Source organism: Mastigoproctus giganteus, chromosome 3 (assembly GCF_048544385.1).
Source record: "Mastigoproctus giganteus isolate SK-2022 chromosome 3, ASM4854438v1, whole genome shotgun sequence".
Taxonomy (NCBI): Eukaryota; Metazoa; Arthropoda; class Arachnida; order Uropygi; family Thelyphonidae; genus Mastigoproctus; species Mastigoproctus giganteus.
Genome location: NC_143577.1, coordinates 237,563,602 through 237,584,649, shown reverse-complemented (window position 1 = coordinate 237,584,649; position 21,048 = coordinate 237,563,602). Strand labels below are relative to the sequence as shown.

Below are 21,048 nucleotides of genomic sequence, written 5' to 3'. Positions count from 1 at the left end.
TCATTCCTATTGTGTTGTGAATCGTGCACATGCGAATTCGGTTCGTGTTATATACGATATTGTTCCCCTATTTATAAATCGTGTATGATCGAATTTGTGTAGTGTAAACACGTGTTATACGAGGACTGACTGTACTTTGGTTACAGCATTTTATTTGGTACGGTACTCCAGCTCCCATAGTTATGTATTATGTCTGCCTGAATGTGTATATTCAGGCAGATTTGCATGGTACATCAGCTTAAAAACTCAAAATGACTTACAGGGAGAGAACCTACTCCCTCTAGGCGCCTCAATAGCCAGGTGGGAAGGAGCAGCAGTGCGTAGCACATGCTTCTTGATTAAACCGGGGTTCGAGCCCGTCACCACCAAATACGGAGGATGCGGAAAGGTCAAGGAATGACCACCGCATATACCCGGAGCAATATGGCCTTAGTTGCTAATGCTCCAAAAAACCAAATAACAATAACAACAACCTACTCCCTCTGTTTGAGATTGCTTAATTTTTGAGACCTTTAAGAATTACCTCTAATCTTTGACAGGATTCAAACTCAAACTTTTCCAAATAAGTGACAAATGGTCAAACCAGCATATTACCAAGAAAGATGGCCAACTTATGGATAATATAGAAAAACATTATTTATAACACTATAAATGCATCTGTGAATAATTCAATGTAAGGATTAGTAGATCGATAACATCTTTATGATTTTGGATTATTATATAATCTTTGTAGTAAATCTGTAACAGGAGACAGACTACCTATCTTTTGTTGTTATTATTATCACAATTTGATTGAACCTTGTGAGGACACCCATAGGTTTCAGTTTCTCAGCACATTAGGTCCAAGTTTTGCTTTTGAAATATTTTACAATAGCAAAATTAAAATTAAAATTAAAATGAAGTTGGTATGTACTTATTATTTTTATTTTTTTAAAACAGAAATGACATTTCTTAGTATGAGAGCCAAATAAATCTGAACTTAACAGTGCTTTCATAAGATAAAATCAAAAAAAAAAAAAAAAATCCTCTAATCTCAAAAAATTTTAACATAATATCAACTGTGTACATTTAACAAGTATGCACACATTGTGTTACATTTCAAATGCATTCAATTTTTTTTTAAATTAATTGAATTTTTTCATTCTACATGATTAGTATTAGTAACGGCTGCATGGTGCAAGAAAGCCTATGGCTTATGCTGCACCAGCCAAAAAAAAAAAAAAAAAAAAATCCGAACAAAACAATGATAAAAAAAAATAAATAAATAAAAATAAAATAAAATAAATAACTAAATAATAATAATTAATACAAAAAAAAAAAAAAAAAGGAAATTAAACCTATCATCCTATGCGCTTCCCTTACCCGAAAGTACTATCCAGATGACCTTTGAATTTCCCCAAACTGTCGGCCTCTACCACCCATGAAGGCAACTTATTCCAGTAATTTATAACTCGCTGGCTAAAATAAAACTTCCTGCAGTCCAATCTAAACATTTCCCCCTGTAACTTGAATTTATGTCCCCTAGTTCTAGCATCATTTATAATCTTGAAAATTTTGTCCTCATTCATTTTACTGATGCCTCTCAGAGCCTTAAACACCTCAATCAAATCTCCTCTAGGGTGCCTAGTTTCCAAACTCTGCAACCCACATATTCAAAGTCTTTCTTCATAAGGACGCCCTTCAGCCGATCTCACCAGGCGAGTTACCCTTCTTTGCACCCTTTCAAGAAGCTCGATGTCTTTCTTTAGGTGCGGTCTCCATACTTGAACACAGTATTCCAAGTGTGGTCTAACATAAGCCTTATATAATGGGATTATCACGTCCCTATCTCTACTTGCAAAAGTTCGATAGATCATCGATAGGACACCATGGGCCTTCCTTGCAACCTGTTTACAATGCTCAGAGAATTTCATGTCTGACCGTATCGTAACACCCAAGTCCCTTTCCTCCAGTACTGGGTTTAGTTGAACTCCACCAAGTGAATAAGTTTTTTTGGGATTACTGTTTCCCAGGTGTAATACCTTACACTTTGTTGAATTAAAGCACAGCTGCCATTTTTCTGACCATTCCTGAAGTCTATCTAGGTCTCTCTCTGAAGAAGCTCAGCTTGACAGTGATCATTAACTACTCTACCAATTTTAACATCATCTGCAAATTTAGACATCACGCCCTCTATCCCTTCGTCAATGTCGTTTATGAAAATTAAAAACAACAGTGGTCCTAATACTGATCCTTGGGGAACCCCACTTCTTACATCAACCCTATCTGAGGAATAGCCATTTATCACAACCCTCTACCTCCTGCCCTGAAGCCATCCTTCTATCCATCTAAGGATTTTCCCAGTGATTCCAATCTGTTCCAGCTTATAAAGCAACCGCTCATGTGGGACTGAGTCAAAAGCTTTGCTGAAATCTAAATAAACAATGTCGAAATTATTCCCTAAATCCAGCTCGTGAGTGACCCTTTCGAAATAGTGAACCAGATTTGTTAAACATGATTTTCCCTTTACAAAACCATGCTGAGTATCCTGAATTCCACCCTTGATCATTGCCTCCATGATTTTCCCTACTACTGAAGTCAGACTGACAGGTCGATAATTTCCAACTTCACTTTTAGAGCCACCCTTATGTATGGGAGATACATTTGCACTTTTCCAATCCAAGGGAATCTCCACAAAGTCTAGCGATGCTCGCATAATTAGCCTCAATGGTAAGTGAAAAGTAAATAACCAATTAAATATTTATCAATTAATTACTAATGAATTGTTTTCATTCCACCATGCATAACTCATTACATAATATTTCACTCAATTTTCTGTAACATACTTATTCTTCTGGAATTTTGATAAAAACTAAGATGCAACATGGATCTTCTGTGATTAATAAAATAAAAAAAAAACAACAGTATTTCATTTTTTATATGTTTAGTAAATTGATAACAAAGAAAAGTTCTTCAAAAAAAAGCAACCACTTTCACACATGCAGTACTCGAACTGAGAATTCTTCTCTTCTGTATATCTACCATATTGCCCATTCATTCCTCTAATCAGCACAATGCCATAGATATAAAATCCAGTGCTTCAGCTATAGTATATGGGTAATCTATGTGATATTTATGAAAAAAACTAAATGAATGATAACTGCTGGATTTCGATTTGTCTAATGTTAATGAAATTTGGAATGGCTTGACATTCCAAATTTCATTAACATTCCAAATGTCATTTCTTGACATTCCAAATTTTATATTTGGCTCTTTCTAAAAAGAGCCAAATATAAAATTTCGTGAAAATCTGTCCAGTGGGAGCTGGACCATTTCATGCAGACTGACAGACTAGTCAGTAGGCACTATGCATATGTGAAAGTGGCCTAAAAAATAAATAAATACTGTTTTATTAAAAATATATGATATATTTTTACAATATTTACAGTACCACTAGAAAAAAAAATATATCTATGTCAAAGAACAGAAAAATCCCATTACAACACATGTTGTTATGAAAAATTTCCCTATAACAAAAATATTTCTAGGTTCCAGCTGAATTCATGTATTATTAGTGCTTTGTAATGAATTATTACAAAGGACTAATAATACATTTTACTATTACAAAGCACTAATAATACTTGTGTTATGAATTATTTTTAAAGTCCACCTATGCCTAAAATGTATTTATTTACAAAAAAAAAAAAAAAAAAAAAAAACTGTTGGAAATTTATGAATGGTAGTGTATAGTCCATGTTGTAGTGTGACTAGAGAATATTAATTTGAAGGAAAAATAACAATAGAAGTTTTGAAAGCAGCATAAAAATAATTCGGTACCATACCTTCTACTACATTTTGCAAATTTTTGAATGATTATGCATTCTCTTTCTCTCATAATGTATCAGCACTATTTCAGAGAAAAAAAAAAAAAAAAACAGATGCGCACCAATGAATTTGGATACCAGGAGTTACTGGTTTTTTTTTTTTTTTTTTTCTTCTTCTTTCTTTTCTTTTTTTTTGTAAAAGAAATAAAAAAATACAACAGAACCTCATAAATCCAGCATGTGCTGGGTCTCAGCATCCTTAGAAAAATCTGTCACATGCCAGATTTTTGAAAATTAAAGGTCACAGGTTTGAATGCTGCCTCTAACATTGGGTGTTGCAATTGTCCAATATTTTTAATGAGACAGTGTGATACAATTTCAGTAATTAAATCGCCTTCAAAACTAAATACATAATATTAAGTATTATATAATAAACTAGTCCTGAATGTCTTGCAAAATGAATGATTTTACATTACAAATATGTAGTGACAATGACAAAAGATCAAAGAAATATGTAAAAACAGAAAGAAATTGGTGTTTGAATTATTAATGAAACATAATACATAAATCTGGAACCTGTTTTTTTTTGAAGTGTGGCAGTTATTTTACCCTCTGCCATTGTTACAATCAAATTTAAGTGCCAGATTTTTGAGATTCTACTGTATCAAATCAAAGCAAATATATATACAAAAAGCAAAGATAAATATAATGAACAAGGCCTCATGTTTTCATGATTGAAATCTTTTACTCTAGAAATACGAAGGAGTATCAAAAAGTTCATACCCTAACCTAGATAAAACATCAGTAGGAAGATGCCGTTTTTAATATATGTTGTCTACATATTCAATAACTAACATGTGGAATTTCATTCCCGTAGATGATCGTACTTCAGAGATGGAGCACAGAATCTGAGGAAGGACGCTATGGTTGACAAAGAGGAGTATCAAGCAGCAATCAAGTTCCTGCTTCTGAGGGGCAAGAAAGCTCAGGAAACTGATGAAGAAACAAAAGCTGTGTATGAGCAGAATTGTCCATCCTATGACACTGTAAAAAAATGGAAACGGGAGTTCCAGTGCAGTCGTACAAGTGTCTTTGACAAGCCAAGAGAAGGAAGTCCATCAACATCCACAGACAGTTGCAAAGGTTGAGCAGCTGGTGCTGAGTGACAATTTATTTCATGTGTACAAATGCAATGGGAATTAGTTATGGGTCTGCCAACAGCATTTTACATGACCATCTGCACGTGTCTAAGGTCTCCGCATGATGGGTTCCAAGATTGCTGACGCCTTTGCAGAAGCAATGTTGAATGCAATGTTCTCATCAACTGTTAGATTTGTGCTACTGCAGTACCCACTCTATTTTCCTGACTTAGACCGTCAGACTTCTTGTATCAAGAAATGAAGAAACCATTTCGTGGGCACCGCTTTGATTCATCTCAGGAAGTCAGGCAAAAAGTGCAGACGTCTATGATCACGGCATTAAACAACTGATCCATAGATGGGAGAAATGTGTTACTATATATAGAGGGTACATAGAAATGGATTAAAGTTTCTGTGAAGTTTTACCTTTCTAGGGCTATTACTTCTAGGTAAGGGTACAAAGTTTTTGATACCCCCCCCCTTGTATTCTCATAGGCAGTCCACAGAAAAAATGTTATCAGAATTAGTAATTAAATTCAGCTTAGTGCCAATCTGCACATTTTCCTTTGCACTGAAAATGAGTGCGAGCGGGATGGGAATACTAAAAAAATTGACATATTAATATATGATAAGTAACACTAAGTTGTATCAACTTTATATTTCTGAATGTATGGTATTTTCTATAAATATACTTTCAAAATGATGCTCTCAAAACAAAATATTTTTATCCATGAAACCAGAAATATTACTATAAATAACCAGAAATATTACTATAAATTCTATATACTTAAAAAGTGCAGCAGAATTTATTTGAGCAAATAATGGTTCTTTTGAAATAATTTCCACTGTATTCATTAGAACAAAATGGTTTGTGCATCCCCAGAGGAGTTCTTTGTAATGGGATTTCATTGCACTTAGAATACTATCTCACCCCTTCCCACAATCACTTATTTTACAAAAGCGTGAGTGCCTCTTTTCAAGTCAACTAGAAATGTACATAAAAGTTCAATTCAATACAATATAGTACTGACTGGATACATCAGTACAATAAGACTACTTTTCTATTACAGTCAATATTTCAAGAGGCAAGGTACTGTTCCCCTTATCTAGTGCAGATAAGTAGATTGGTACTTATATTTTGTTTCCTGCTTAGTTTTAATGAATTACAAAACGTATTTTATTTAAGGAATTACAAAAATTATCAAGACAAAATAACTTTAAATTGATTGTTACTTTTGGTTTTTAATAAATGGTACCATCCAAAAATAATTTTGTTAAAAGATATCATTATACCTTATTAATATACAAAAATATTGCAATTCACATTCCTTAGTCTAGATCAGGGGTGGCCAACTTAATTTATGATGCAATCGACTTTTTTTCTTCAAAATGTGCCACGACCTACCATCTCAAGAATTTCATTGCACGTGGTTAAAAAGGTTAATCAACACATTGAAAAATGTTATAAATTTTAAAATTAAATACAATTCAGAATTCTTATTTTAAATTCATGCATATTTAAATTTTTAATTTATGTGAAGTTTGTGTCTTCATGTCATCTGCCAAGCTTTCAAAATCGGGTACTGTGATAAGCCAACCGTAAAGAATCCTCTATATGCAAGTCCGCAAGAGTAGAGCGATTCTTCGTCTTTGTTTGTTTCAAATACAAAAAGGCCAATTCACATAGATATGTGGAACCAAAACAGGAATTTAAAAATTCACTACAATTTTTTCCATTTAGGTACTTTTCTCGGCAAACATATTTCCAAAACTCTTTTTCTGATGACCTGGCTTTTAGGAAGATATCATTTCGCAATGTAATAATTTCATTTTCAAGCAATATTTTCTCCGTGTGAAAAATCTCAGCGATTTTTTCTGCAGTTTGTTTCGTATCTAAGTTGACATTAAATGGATAAGAAATACAGTATATTGAACAATGCCTTCAATTGTTTTAAAATCACTGAAGCTGGTTTCAAAATCATCCACAACTTTCTCAATTTCAGAAACACATTTCTCACTATTAAATTCAAAAACAGGATATTTTTGCAAATGATCTTGCATATCTGCAAAATGATCGAATTTTTTTTCTTTGAGATCCTTAGCCATTCAGGTCACCTACATTTTTATTTTTTCCCTTGTAATTATCATTATTATTATTATTATCAATTTATTTCTCTGTTGAAGAGACACCCCTGGGACAGCCATTGGCTAGAAGGGTGAGAGTTACATTCTAAGGTGTGAAGCGGACCCATGAGCAAAAGGTTACAAAGTCCATGGGACGTTCACCCTGAAAGGTTGAATACAGAATTTTGGAATACATGAGTAATTATGATTTTATAATAGAATATTTTAAATTTTTGGCATCTTTGAACATCATAGAATATAACGAAATGACTCAGTCTACCAGCAGATACATGGCACGGCCATGGGTTCCCCTGTCAGCTCAGTCACAGCAAACATCGTGATGGAGGAGTTAGAGGGACGTGCGTTTGCACACGCACCAGATCACATCGCCTTTTGGTGTCGCTATGTTGACGATGTGTTCGTGGTCATCCCTAGAGACTCAGGTCAGCGACTTCTATCATACCTCAACTCACTATCGCCCTTCATAAAATTCACGATTGAGCTGGAGTCGAACAACTCTTTACCATACCTAGATACACTTGTCCGACGTGAAGGCACATACCTGAGGACTACAGTTTATCGTAAGCCCATGTGTGCTGGCCAGTTTACCAACTTCCGGTCAGCACACGCGCGAGGCCACCTCCTCTCCACTGCCCGAACCTTGCTTACTCGCGCCTGGACACACTCCAGCTCCGCTGATGAAAGACGCAAAGAGGTCACTAGGGTCAAAGTAGACCTTACGAGGTGTGGCTACCCCATTGACGTCCTCGACAGGTGTGATCTACAGACACGTGACATCGTGACGACCAGCTACAACACCAACAGTGACGAGCCATCCACGAGGGCATTCATCCCATACTACCCCAACCTGTCACAACAGATAGGTAGAATCCTGAGAACGCACGGAATAAAGTGCATCCAACTCCCAGGCAAGAAACTGCGTTCTTTTATTTCCAACGTGAAAACACCTGTCCCCACCCTTCTGCAGAGCGGTTTGGTCTACCGCATCTCTTGCCGTGACTGCACTAGCTGCTACTTTGGAGAGACTGGACGTCGACTCTAGAAACGTCTCTCGGAGCACAAAAGAGCGATCCGTTTAGCGGATATAGAACACTCAGCTATCGCCGAACATGTCTGGACAACCCACCACGACATCGACCCACACCGCGATGTCGTGGTGGTAGACAGATCCCACCATTACCTAAAGCGTACCTGGTTGGAATCATTAAATATAAAATCTTCGGATAAATCCTTGAACAGGAACAGTGGTTGCCAAGTCAACCCGATCACAGAGTCAGTAGTTCTATCATTGGACAAACGCTGGCCACGTCATCATGCGTCACAGCCACAGACGTCAACAAACAATTAAACCTCGCGTCTCACGCACCTGGCAGTGCACATCTTCATTCCAACTGCCATTCATGTATTTTTAATTCTGATGAAGGCTACCATATAGCCGAAAGCTCATATATTTCTTCTTTATTTGTACGCTCTGTGTGTAGCTATAATAAATTCATCATAGAATATTTAAAATTTTGACATCTAGAATGCCGAGAATATATAGTTAAAAGGGGTCAAAATTAAATGCAGTTTTTGAGCTGAGTGGCTGTGCACTACAGTTGCACAAGATGATAGGAGTCAGCAAAAATTTTCAATCTGTAGGCTTCTTCGTTACAGAGCTTTTCCGGTTCAATTCTTAGTTGATTGAAGAGTTCTGTTGGGTTTGCTGGAAAAAAGCGACTTAAGCTGTCCAGGTTTTTTTAAGTTGCTTTGAAGAGGATGTCTTGTTTCAATCCTGGTGGCTTCTCGACGAGAGTGAAACAAGCTGTCAATACTGGGAGCAGCTAATTTTCCTGTTAGCAGTTGGGCTAATGTGAAAATGTTTCTTGTGGTAATTGTCTGTTTCCAGGAAGGAATACTGAGATTGGAAAGTAGGATGGCTCTAGAGATAGTAAATGGGTGATTCAAGATCCTGTTCAGCCATCTCAAGATCCAGCATTCAATACTTAGGAAAGCTTTCAGATTGCTCGGTGGGGCAGAGAACCAAATCTATGAAGCAGACAGTGGGATGGGAAGTATACATTTCAAGATATACTTTTTAACGTTATCTGGGTTTCTAATTGCAAATTCAGATCACTTAATTTATTGGTAAAATCCGCCAAAAAAGCCAGATGATCACACAACCACACCGTATCTTGTAGCTGCTGATAATCATCTCCCCTTTGATCAACAAATATTTCATTTCGTTCAGCAAATTTCGAAATCTGTAGAAACTTACTCTGACTCAGCCACCTCACATCTGTGTGTGATATCAGATCTGGTTCATTTTCATCAAGGTGCATTTTGAAAAGTCTCCTTTGAAGAGATTGTCCTCTGATGGAATTCACAATTTTGAAAGATATGTCCATAATACTTTTAGTATTTAATCTCTTGATGGCTAACACTTTTTTGGTGGATGATACAGTGATAACTCAAAAAATCTGGAAATTTGTCATCCTTTTGGCACAATGTGATGAATCCGTTAAGATGCCCTGTCATTGCTTTAGATCCATTTGTTGTATTTGATACGAGCTTAAATAGTGGTAATTTAATTTTTTTCAATAAAATATTTGAATGCGTTAAATAAATCAAGACCTCTAGTTCTTTCTTTTAATGAAATAATACCCAGCAGTTCTTCTCTAGTGGCAGAATCATCAAAAACCATACGAACAAAAATGAGCAATTGAGCTGTATCACTGACGTCTGTAGATTCATCAAGTTGTAAAGAAAAGGACACACAATTAGTAATATGAGCACGCAATTGTTCGCTCACATTTTTACTCATTTTTTTTTGATGCATCGCATCACAGTATTTCGAGATAACTGCAGATCTTGAAGGGCACTTTTAATTTCAGTTTTGTTCTTAAAATCAAAAAGAGAATCTGTTATTTCTAAAAATGCGTCTTTGATGAAATGACCATCAGAAAATGGTTTGTATTTTTTTGCAAGATTCACTTTAAATGAGGAGTTACTGCTTTAGATTGTAAATTAGGTGTCACGAAGAAATTTTGTTGTGCGAATAATCTGGATTTAAGTTCTTTTAATTTATTTTTTTCCAAGGTCACTATTAGGCGGAAAATCCGATTGGTATTTACCATGGAGTGCGCTGAAGTGCCTTTCTAAATTTCCTTTTTTGGGTATAGCCATGGAAGCATTGCAAATCAACAACAACATTTTTCTTTTATCATTACAAAAAAAGTATTCTAGTTCCCACTCTTGATGAAGGTGCATCCGTAGCTAGGTGGGCAGGAGCAGCAGTGCGTAGCGCACGCTTCTTGATTAGACCGGGGTTCGAGCAGTGACCACCAAATACGGAGGATGCAGAAAGGTCAGGGAATGACCACCGCATATCCCAGGAGCAATATGGCCTTAGTTGCTAATGCTCCTAAAAAACCAAACAACAACTAGAAAATAGAGTTTATTGAACTACTCTTGATGAAAATGATACATTTTACTCTTTTTCGTAATATTAATTTTAAATCAAAGGGTATTAAATTAATGTATAAGTACTGTCCAGTTATTAATATTAAATAAGCTAAATAAGAATTCGACACATACACTATGCTCTTCACAACATAACTGCGTGAATTTTCACTAGACAAGCCTAGCGGCAGCGCAGCGACAAGAGTGGTCGTGTGGTTCAACGGATTTGTAATAAGCGTATGCAGCGGGGCACATAATAATAATAAAATTTAGATTTTGACTAATCTATTTTTTATATATATTTAAAATTTGTCATGATCGACTGAAATTAAAGCCACGATCGACTTGTTGGCCACCCCTGGTCTAGATAATTAAGCCAGTATAAATTAGTCTGTTTAACTTGGAATTAGCCCATTAGCTGTTATTCTCCAAAATGGTTATTTTATTCAGGATGCTTATCTTTCCTTATTAGAAACAACCCAGAATGAAAATAATGCCAAAGGGCTACTTTGCCATGAATAATTTTATAACTGCTTAAATGAACAATTAAAAATTAAAGCTAAGCAAATGAAACAAACTGCTGTTTACTTTCTTCACAATGCTATAGAAATAGGTTTAATATACCATTAAAACCATTATATGGATGCCATTTGTTTTTCCTGAATATGCAAGAAGCAGCCACTCAAAAGTTCATAAGTTAAAAAGTTAAAAACTTTAAAAAAGAAGATACTCACATATTTTGGAAATTCTAAAAACAATATTAATGGAGATGGAAGATTACTAAACTGATGGATTAATGTCTGGAGATAAAGCTGCAGATCTGCTTGCCGCTGTTGTATGAAAGTTGTAGACTGACTCCCAAACAACTTCTTAGGAGGAAGCAAATTCTTGTCTACATGATATGAAGCTGTTAACTGTACAGAACAAAAGAAGACATTCAAGATTAAATTTATTTGTAAACATGGTTTATTAGATCTGATTATAAAGACAATACAATATAGGATAGGTAACAAAGTGAAAACTGGGAAATGGCAACCAGTTCATGTAGGAAATAAATTAAAGTAAGCTTAATTACAAAATGAAAAGTTCACTTATTACATTACACATATTGCATAATGCTTCTTACACAAAACAATTTTATAAAAATGTCCTTTGTTCACTAAAACATTCTACTTACTGTTTTGCTTAACACAAAATTTTAAACTTGTTAAATCTTATATTCTGAATGCTGCAGCATACATTTGACCATGGAAATAAATAGATTAGAGATGTTTTATTCCAAGTGTCAAATGCTTGGCCAGGCTTTTGTTGATTGCCATAGAAAAAAAAATAATAATAAATAAATAAGTTGTTCTTTCAATCACTTATCCTAAACAGATGCCTTGCTTTTTAGATCATTATAGCTGTTTGCATAAATCCACTGGAGAGCAGTTTCGCCAAGGTCTTGCTAGACTACCATACGATATGTAGACAGCATAGCATGCAAATATAGAAAACTGTATGAAGTACAGCTTGAACTGAATTCCTATTAACAATCTGTACCATCTATGAAATCATAAATTGGACATTAATACTATTCTTTGATAATTTAGTACACAAGCTTCTATTACAGGGGTTCACAAAGTGCAGTCCACAAGCCACCTGCAGCCCACAGCTGTTTTTATATTGAAATTTATCAAGCAGTGTTATTTTCTAATATGTATGTTGTGCAATGTATATGCATATCAGTGATATCACATCATTAACCCAATATACGACTCACCCACAATTTCTATCATCATATGTTCATCAATAAACGAAAAGGTTTGAGAACTGCTGTTCTATTCTTTAATAAATAATTGAATGAATGATGTATATTCATGTGTAATAGTTATTATATGTAAAGCAACAGACAAAAAAAAAAAAAAAAAACTCTCGGAAAATGTGTAAATGAATTCTAAAAAAATTACTTTACAAAGTACAGTAGATTCCAGTTATTTGGGCCACCGGTTAATCGGGGCAGCCGTTTATTTGGGGCAAATCTTAAAAAGCAGAACCCAATCAAGAAAATAGCCAGGGTTTACTTCGTTTAATTGGGACAACATGCTGTTTAATCGGGGCAGGAGACCACAGCACTGGAGATTAGCCTACGATTGTCTCCGACTGTACCACGTGGTTTGGTTGGATTTCTGAAGGTCACAACCATAAAACAATAAAAACAATTAGCAGTCACCTGTTTATTGGGCTTTTCTGTTAGTGCAATCTATCATAAATGGATAGTAAACTCTATCTTATTGAATTTGCGATAATACTGACAGTTGGAATTCTGTGGGTTATTATGGTGTGAAATGTGTTTACACTTCCATGAAACCTTCAATCATATATAAAAAAAAAATTTTTGAATGTTCTCTTCATTCCCACTTTTAAAGTTTCGTAACTTGTTATTCCGTTCTCGCTTGCGCATATTTTGTTACTTGAAATTTGTGTGTGCCGTGTTCTTTGTTATTGATTGCTTTGTTATTAATTTTAACCCCCACCCATAAATGTCAGTAAACAGAAATGTCAACTAGTTAGTAGTTACATATTACAGTACGTGTTAATTAAGCTATGCATGTAAGCATAAATTTATTTTTATTTTGCTAACCTGTGGAAAATATGATTTTCACGTTTCATTTAATTTTTTAATTGGTAAGTAATAAAGGGTAAATTTGTGCTTAATATATCTTTACTTTTATAGCCTGTGGATAATATTCCTCCTATTTTTGCTAATTAAAATCGCTGTAGAATTAAATAGAATTAAAATTCAATTCACAAACGTGATCACAATGACCGGCGCTTACTACACATTGTATGAGTGAATGGTACTTTACTATGGTGAGTCCATCGTAACATGATTTGATTGTACAGTGAACCAATTGTAAAGCAGGGGTCCATTGTATTTTTAACTATTTATGTGAAACTTTGGATAATTGGGGTAGCCACTTAATTGAGCCAGAATGCATTAGTCCCGATGTGTCCCAAATAACCAGAATTGACTGTATTATGTAAAATATAATACTTGGTATAGTGGTTCCCAAATGGTCTAGGGCAGAAATTTTACTGGTTCAAAGGCATGCCCATCATTAGTGCCAATACTAAAAATGCAATCTTAACAACAGCTGCATTTGCACTTAGCCTTGTCCAGCTTCACAGTATTTAAAAGAATAACATAAAACAAAACCGGTAGGTTATTTACTAGTTGTCTATTTTTTTCTTGTCACTCCATGTAAGACAAGTTGGAGACTACAGTACTGTAATATGATCCGAATAATGTCATAGGCTGCTACCTGTTTAGCTATGATTGCATCATCAAGTTTTTTTTTTTCTTTAGTTAAATTTTTATATGTTCAAACCAGCAACTCTGCACTGTAAATTTTCTGCTAGTACTGGATAACTAAAATATCATAGAAAAAAAAAAAAAAAAAAAAAATCCTTCCAAAGTATTACAACTTTGACTTTAGTATTCTGACCTTAATGCTATATAAAAGATTAAAAAAAAGTATGTCAATTTCTCTTTATGATGAAGATTATTCCCAATGATTAATGCATTTTCTCTCAAAAGAAAGAAATAATTAAAAAAAAAAAAAATGCCCAAAAACATCAGCTGAAATAAGTCCATTTCATCTGATGAAATATTGTTTCGGCAACCAATAAGAATGTGATGATTTCCCATATGAGTCAAAACTTATTACATTTTGATTTCCTAAGGTTTTGAGTTATAGTGTGAAGTAGTAGAATGAACTTTGAAAACGAAAATGCAATATGCCTCTAAAGCTTTAAAATATATATTTGATCACTTTTATTTATATATTTTACCATATACAAGGGTAGCCTGAAAAACAGTATCTCATAGTTCATAACGACAGTGCTAGGAGGTGCAGCAAATTCCTACTAGATTCCTCCATGTAACTAATAGTTTTTGACTGCTGAAGCTGTCAAAATTTTTTGTTGATTACTAGACATGCATAAGGATGAAACAGCAATATCAGAACCATCTGTCCACTGATTTTACAAGTCAAAGTAACAAAGTCAACTTAGTAATAATTTTATATTATTATGCAATATCGCTTATAAAAACATAGTATTGGAAATATTTTATAATAAAATTTCGAATTATTATATGATTTCAGAGAATATAGGCTTTGTGGTTCATGATAAAAATATTATGTTGAAAGGGGTTTGCGAGTCAAAAAAAGGTTGGGGAACTGCTGTGCTAGACTGATGACTATTCTCAACCACCAGCCTAGCAACCTCTCATTACCAAAGAAATGTGTGAGTCTTGATATCCAACCAGATTCCAGAACCACAGCCTTCTCACAGAAGAGAACCCTCTTTGTTTTTCAATGAATTACTTTCTTTTTGTGTATGCTACTTTTCAAGATGCTTTATAGTTATAATTATTTGTAATCTTTTAGCACTGAAGAAGGCTGATCTATACAGCTGAAATATTTGCTCAGAGAGAGGATCTTTTGTCAGTCAAAGCAGTCTTAGTTACAAATATACAATCTTCTTGATTGTACAAGTGTCACTTTGTAAAATCTTTCTGATCACTGCTAAAAGGGTTATTTTAACTAATCCAATACAATGTAAGAATGTATATTATTATTATTTGGGATATTTCCACAATGATTTATTTTCATAACATACAAATCAACCTGTGAATATCCATTTCTACAGGCATAACAGACTGGAGTAATATGGTCTACGATGCTGATTCTCCATAAAAAACAATAAAATTGGTGACTATTGTGATATCAACAGTGCAAGCAATCAATATGAAATACAGAGGTTCTAAAAATAGGCTGCTTTACAGGGCAGGAAAAAGATTATCATTTATTCCTCCAGAATGTTTAAAACAAACTAAAAAGTGATTATGAATATATAAATAGTTCTTAAAATTTCCAAAGGCCTCTCTTACAACTTACCTTTTCATGCAAATCAAAAAATTCATTGTAGCGACGTTTAATACTCCAAGAATATGGTGGCACAAAAACTTCTATTACATATAACTGTTAAATAAAAAAAAATAAATAAAAATTAAAGTTATATCATTCATGTCATTAATAAATAAAAATCCTAAAATTCTTTACACATATAAGATCCCTTCTTTATTAACATCTTACTTTTCCTCTAGCTCTTGTATCTATGATCTTGATAAAACTCCTCTAGTTAAACCGAACAAATTCCATTCAATACCTCCCTTGGTTTTCCAATAGAAAGATACCAGAAGAATCCTAAACAACTTTGATACTAAGAAGTCTCCAGAACCGTGGTGGGGGAGGGGGTTAATTAATCGTATCACACCAATTCCTAAAAAGAGTAACACAAATACCTCCCTTCCAATTATCATACCACTGGATGTACTTTGCCCCTTTTCAGAGTAACAAAGAAATCTATTAAATGCCAACTTTTACACTACCTTGAATCTTACATCTGGTCAATAACTGTAAACATGGATTCCATCGGTGTCAATCAACTGGTGATATCCTGACTACGTTGCTCATCTTTGGACAAATTTGATGGAAAAGGTGAGTAAAACTCAAATAGTTGCTCTTGACATTGCAGAGGCTTTTGATCATATTTGGAATAAAGGTCTTATAAATAAGCTTCCGTCTTATGGCTTACTTGTTTTTTGAAACTGGATAGCAAGTTTTCTCTTTGACCACTCATAGTGTGCGATGGTAGATGTCTTTGTAACTGCTCAACTAATGTTGGAATTCCTCAGGGTTCTGCTCTTTCACCCATTCTTTTCCTTCTCTATATTAACATCCTTGTTCCACTGACTAGAAATCCTGTTCATAATACCACTGAAGACAGTACACTGAATTTACCTTCTAGTTTGATGAGCAGTGCTTTTTACAAACAACTGCCACTTGAATATCATCAACAGTTCTTAAAATGCTGAACTCTAGATAATCCTTCTAAAATTCAGTTCTGTTTTATTTCTTACAAAAAAAAGTCTTCTGTTTCATACTCATCAAAAATGTCAGGTTAGGTTTCTAGACAAGATTATATTTTACTGGGGATAACCCTGATGTATAACCTATTTTGGCATACATATAACACAAAAATTGCTTCCTCTGCATTTGAAAACCTAGGTTTTCCCTTTTGCTCTTGGTGATATTAATTAATACTTTTCTTTCAAACAGCTGCTGACAGTATACAAATCAAAAATCTTCCCTTCCTTAAAACTGTTTCCACATACAGAGTGGTATCCCATAAATCCCTAGATTTCAGCAAAAAAAGGTGCAGTCGAGTTACTTGGTGATTCTACTTTCTATAAATTCACACTTTTCTTTTTTTTTTTTTTTTGTGAAGATAATTTAAGATAACTTAAATAATCTTCATAAAGCATATATACTCCTTATCACATACATGTTTACTTTCTGCTACATGTCTTTTCTATACATATTTCCCCAGGCACTGTTCTTCTGAATCAGCATCTTTAATTCCAAACCTGTCTCAACTGGTCAACATCCATTTGAAGTACAACTCCAAAACAACAAACTTTACTTATTGATCACTTCTGCTCTTTGGAATAACTTTCATTTAAATGTATTTCCCAAAAATATAATCCACAGATATCCAAGTCTATCAACACATATCTTCGGTCTTCTCAACCTTCAATCCACAGATGATACTACAGTACTGCAATTTCCAATACCTTTATGTTATTACGGGAAGCTTTGCTTCCCGTAATAACTTTAAAATTTAAATTTAGTGTCTTAATTTTGTAACAGTTCAAATATTGTAATAACTTAATATTAACTATAATAACTTATCTATTAATTAATTTACTATTCAAAAGCAAAGGCTCTAAGGCATATAGCAACTCTGCTAATGTGATGTAACTCTACATGCACAGTGGAAGCTGAAAGATAAAGTCATCAGCTTAAAATTCACCAAACAGATATTAGTATACATTTCATATTAATGTTTTCTTTAATATCATTTATAAGTTTATCAAGTGGAAATCTGCTGTACACCAATGGAAGCAGTGAAAGGAGTGAAGGTGGAGTTGGCTTTCTTGTCTATAAAGATCTAAAAAACAACATTTTGGAATTCAAAAGTACATCACTAAGGGTGTCAAGACTACTACTACTCAGGATTTCTATGAGGTATAAGTTAAAGGTTATGATGATTTATGCACCAACATCGATCCATGATGACGAAGAGGTTGAAGAAATGTACACTGAAATTGAGAGTCTTCTAGATGAACAGAAAACTGATTACACTATCATTATGGGGGATTTCAATGCTAAGGTTGGAAAGAGAGAAAACAGTGCAGAAAGGGGAACTATAGGAAATTTTGGAATTGAAAGAAATGAAAGAGGCGAAAGACTTGTGGAATTTGCAGAATCTCGACGAACGTCAGTAATTGAACACTTTTTTTTCAAGAAAAGGGTGAACAGAAAGTGGACATGGAAGAGCCCAAATGGATTAACAACTAATGACTTCATCCTCATTAACAGAAGATATATCGTGAATGATGTTACCATCCTGAACAAGGTAAATGTTGGAAGCGATCACAGAATGGTAAGATGCACACTTGATATAGATGTAAGAAAAGAAAGGAAAAAACTGACTCGAGTAAATAATACAAAGGTCATTGAGATAACAGAAGAGGAGAAAAAGCAGTAAAATGTACTGGAACTTAAGAACAAGTTTGAGCATCTGCAGACTGTTCAGGACCAAGGTATCGATGAGGAATATTACAACTTTCTGAAAGTGATAAAGCCCAAGAAACCTATAGGTAAAAATAAATCCAAAGAAGAAAAAATTAGTCGAGAAACACTTGGATGAACTGAAGATGACCAATGAAGAGCAAGAAAAACACTGACAAGGGGAAAATTGAGTATACTGAATTATGCAAAGCCATTAGAAAGCGACTCAGAGAGAACATAAGAAAATTTAACACAAGAAAAATAGAACAAGCATTAAGGGAAAACAAAGGATTTAAATCAGCAGCCATGAGCAGTAATACAGAAAGACAAATGATACTGAAACTGAAGAATAGTGATGGTGTACTTATAAATAACAGTGAAGGCATAATTCAAATAGCAGCAGACTACTATAAAGAGTTATACAAGGAGCGAGGGAATGATGCCAACAGTGGAGATGATGGATCGCAAATTAGTAACACATACAACATACCTGATATCCTTCCTGATGAGGTAAAATATGCGTTGAAGAAAATGAAGAATCACAAAGCCCTGGGGGAAGATGAAGTTACTGTGGAGTTTTTAAAATTGGGAGGAAGAGATATGACACAAAAACTGGCAAGACTCTTCACAAAATGCATTAGAAAATGTGTGACACCTAAGGAATGGAATAATGCAATCATAGTTTTGCTGCATAAGAAAGGAGATAAATCAGAAATTGGAAATTACAGACCAATTAGCTTGTTATCCCACATCTTCAAGTTGTTCACAAGGGTCATTACTAACAGATTAGAAAGAATACTTGATGAGAATCAACCGAAAGTGCAAGCTGGCTTTAGGACAAGATTCTCAACTATGGATCACCTTCACGTAATGTTGCAGCTAATGGAGAAAGCAAATGAATATAAAACACCATTATGCCTGGCATTTGTGGATTATGACAAGGCATTTGACTCCATACAGCATAAGGCAATGTTTTGGACACTGGAAAGACAAGGCATAGATACCCCATATATTATGATTTTGAAGAAAATATATGAGAATGCTACCTCCTTTATTAGACTAGACAAAGACAGTAGTAAATTTAAAATTGAGAAAGGAGTTCGACAAGGAGACACAATATCTCCAAAGTTGTTTACTGCTGCCCTTGAGGAAGCTTTCAGAAGATTAGGCTGGTCACAGAAAGGAGCCAATGTGAATGGCTCCTTTCTGTGATTGCAGATGACATTGTGGTCATAATCTTAATCATAACTGATTAAGATTTTCCTCTAATTCCCAAAGGGATATAATGATTGAAGGAGCAGTAATTGAAAAGGTGGAGTCATATACTTATCTGGGACAAGTTATTAGCTGTAATAATGATAAATGGCTGGAAGTCAAGAGAAGAATAAATTTTGGATGGATAGCATTCAGGAAATATAGTCACACATACTGAGAAGCAATATCCCAGTTTGTCTGAAACATAAAATAATGAACCAATGTATACTCTCCACCATGACTTATGGAAGTGAAACTTGGGCACTCACCAAAAGAATGGAAGAGAAGCTGAGAACTACATAACGAAGAATGGAACAAATTATACTGGGAATCAGACTGTTAGATAAGAAGAGAAACACATGGATTAGGCAGCAAACTCAAGTAAAGGCCATTCTTATCAAAACTAAAGAACTAAAATGGTCTTGGGCACGACACATAGCTCGAAGACATTATGACAGATGGACTAAGAAAATAACAGAATGGTACCCAAGAAGTACTAAGAGAAAACCTGGAAGACAACAATGGAGATGGACAAATGAAATTCATGTGTTTGTGTGTAGTAAATGGATGGCCATTGCACAAAACAGAAGGAACTGGAAAGTTGCTTGAGAGGCCTTCATCCTGCAGTGGATTGAAAATGACTGATGATGATGAAGTGTATTTTATTACATTTAAACTTTTGGACATATTGTTTGTTTCTTATTTCAATAGCACTACATTTAATTGTTGTTTTATATAATTTTATGAAGAGCCATTCACAATTGGAAATTGTGCCTGTTACATCTTCAGAATTGGAGCTTCTCATTGACATACTGAATACAAGCAAAGGGAAGAATTTGTCCTGATGTTTCCAGTGCATGTAGAGATTCAGTCTGCAGAGAAATGCATAAATGTATGATGTGGAACAGCAGTGTTTTGATCTGCATATGACATTACCAATCTTCTATTGTGCATCTGCATATTAGAAACTCTGATAGAAAAATTATTCAGTAGTTGCAGCTTTTCTGATTAAAATTACATTATTAAAAACAGAAAATCGTAACCTGGTCTCAAGGAATTAAAAACACAAACCAAAAAATTCACACAGCATCTCCAATGAGAATATTACAAGAGAAAAGAAGTGGCTAATTAGGTGTTTGAAGAGAACAAAATTGTTCTGCTCCCTTTGTAGCCGATTTTCTACAAATAAACTCTGGATTAAACAAGAATTCAATAACTTAATCTTCATAAAGCATCTCGGTGCCATGAATGTTTACAAAGCCATATATCTTCTGTCATTAAGCTTGCAACATTTGGAAGACCTCAAACTGGAATATCAATATTTTTTGGTCTTAGAGCATCACAATTAAGAATAAAATTTCAAGTTCCACATTTACAACTAATTCTGATGTTTTATCCTCAAAAACTGACTGATGTTAATTTGTCCACAATGCATCTGCTGACACCTGCAAGGAAGGTTAATTAATTTTATAAACTTGAAAATGAAATAGATTTTAAATTTTTCACTTAATTATATATTTAATGGAATGCACTGCAACTCATTACTTAAAGTCAAGCATTCATATACTCCAAGAATTGAAAACA

The 21,048-nt window shown here is 34.3% G+C and overlaps 1 protein-coding gene across 1 annotated transcript in view; it reads right to left on the bottom strand.

Annotated features, from left to right (window-relative positions):
* The window catches only part of LOC150088916 (uncharacterized), a 135,205-nt gene that overhangs the window by 99,132 nt on the left and 15,025 nt on the right, over nucleotides 1–21,048 (bottom strand). The window contains exons 2-3 of the mRNA XM_090370358.1: nucleotides 15,472–15,555; nucleotides 11,263–11,442 (exon numbers count right to left, since the gene is read on the bottom strand). Of these exons, the coding sequence (XP_090226484.1) occupies nucleotides 11,263–11,442; nucleotides 15,472–15,555 (264 nt within the window). The remainder of the gene's footprint in view (nucleotides 1–11,262; nucleotides 11,443–15,471; nucleotides 15,556–21,048) is intronic.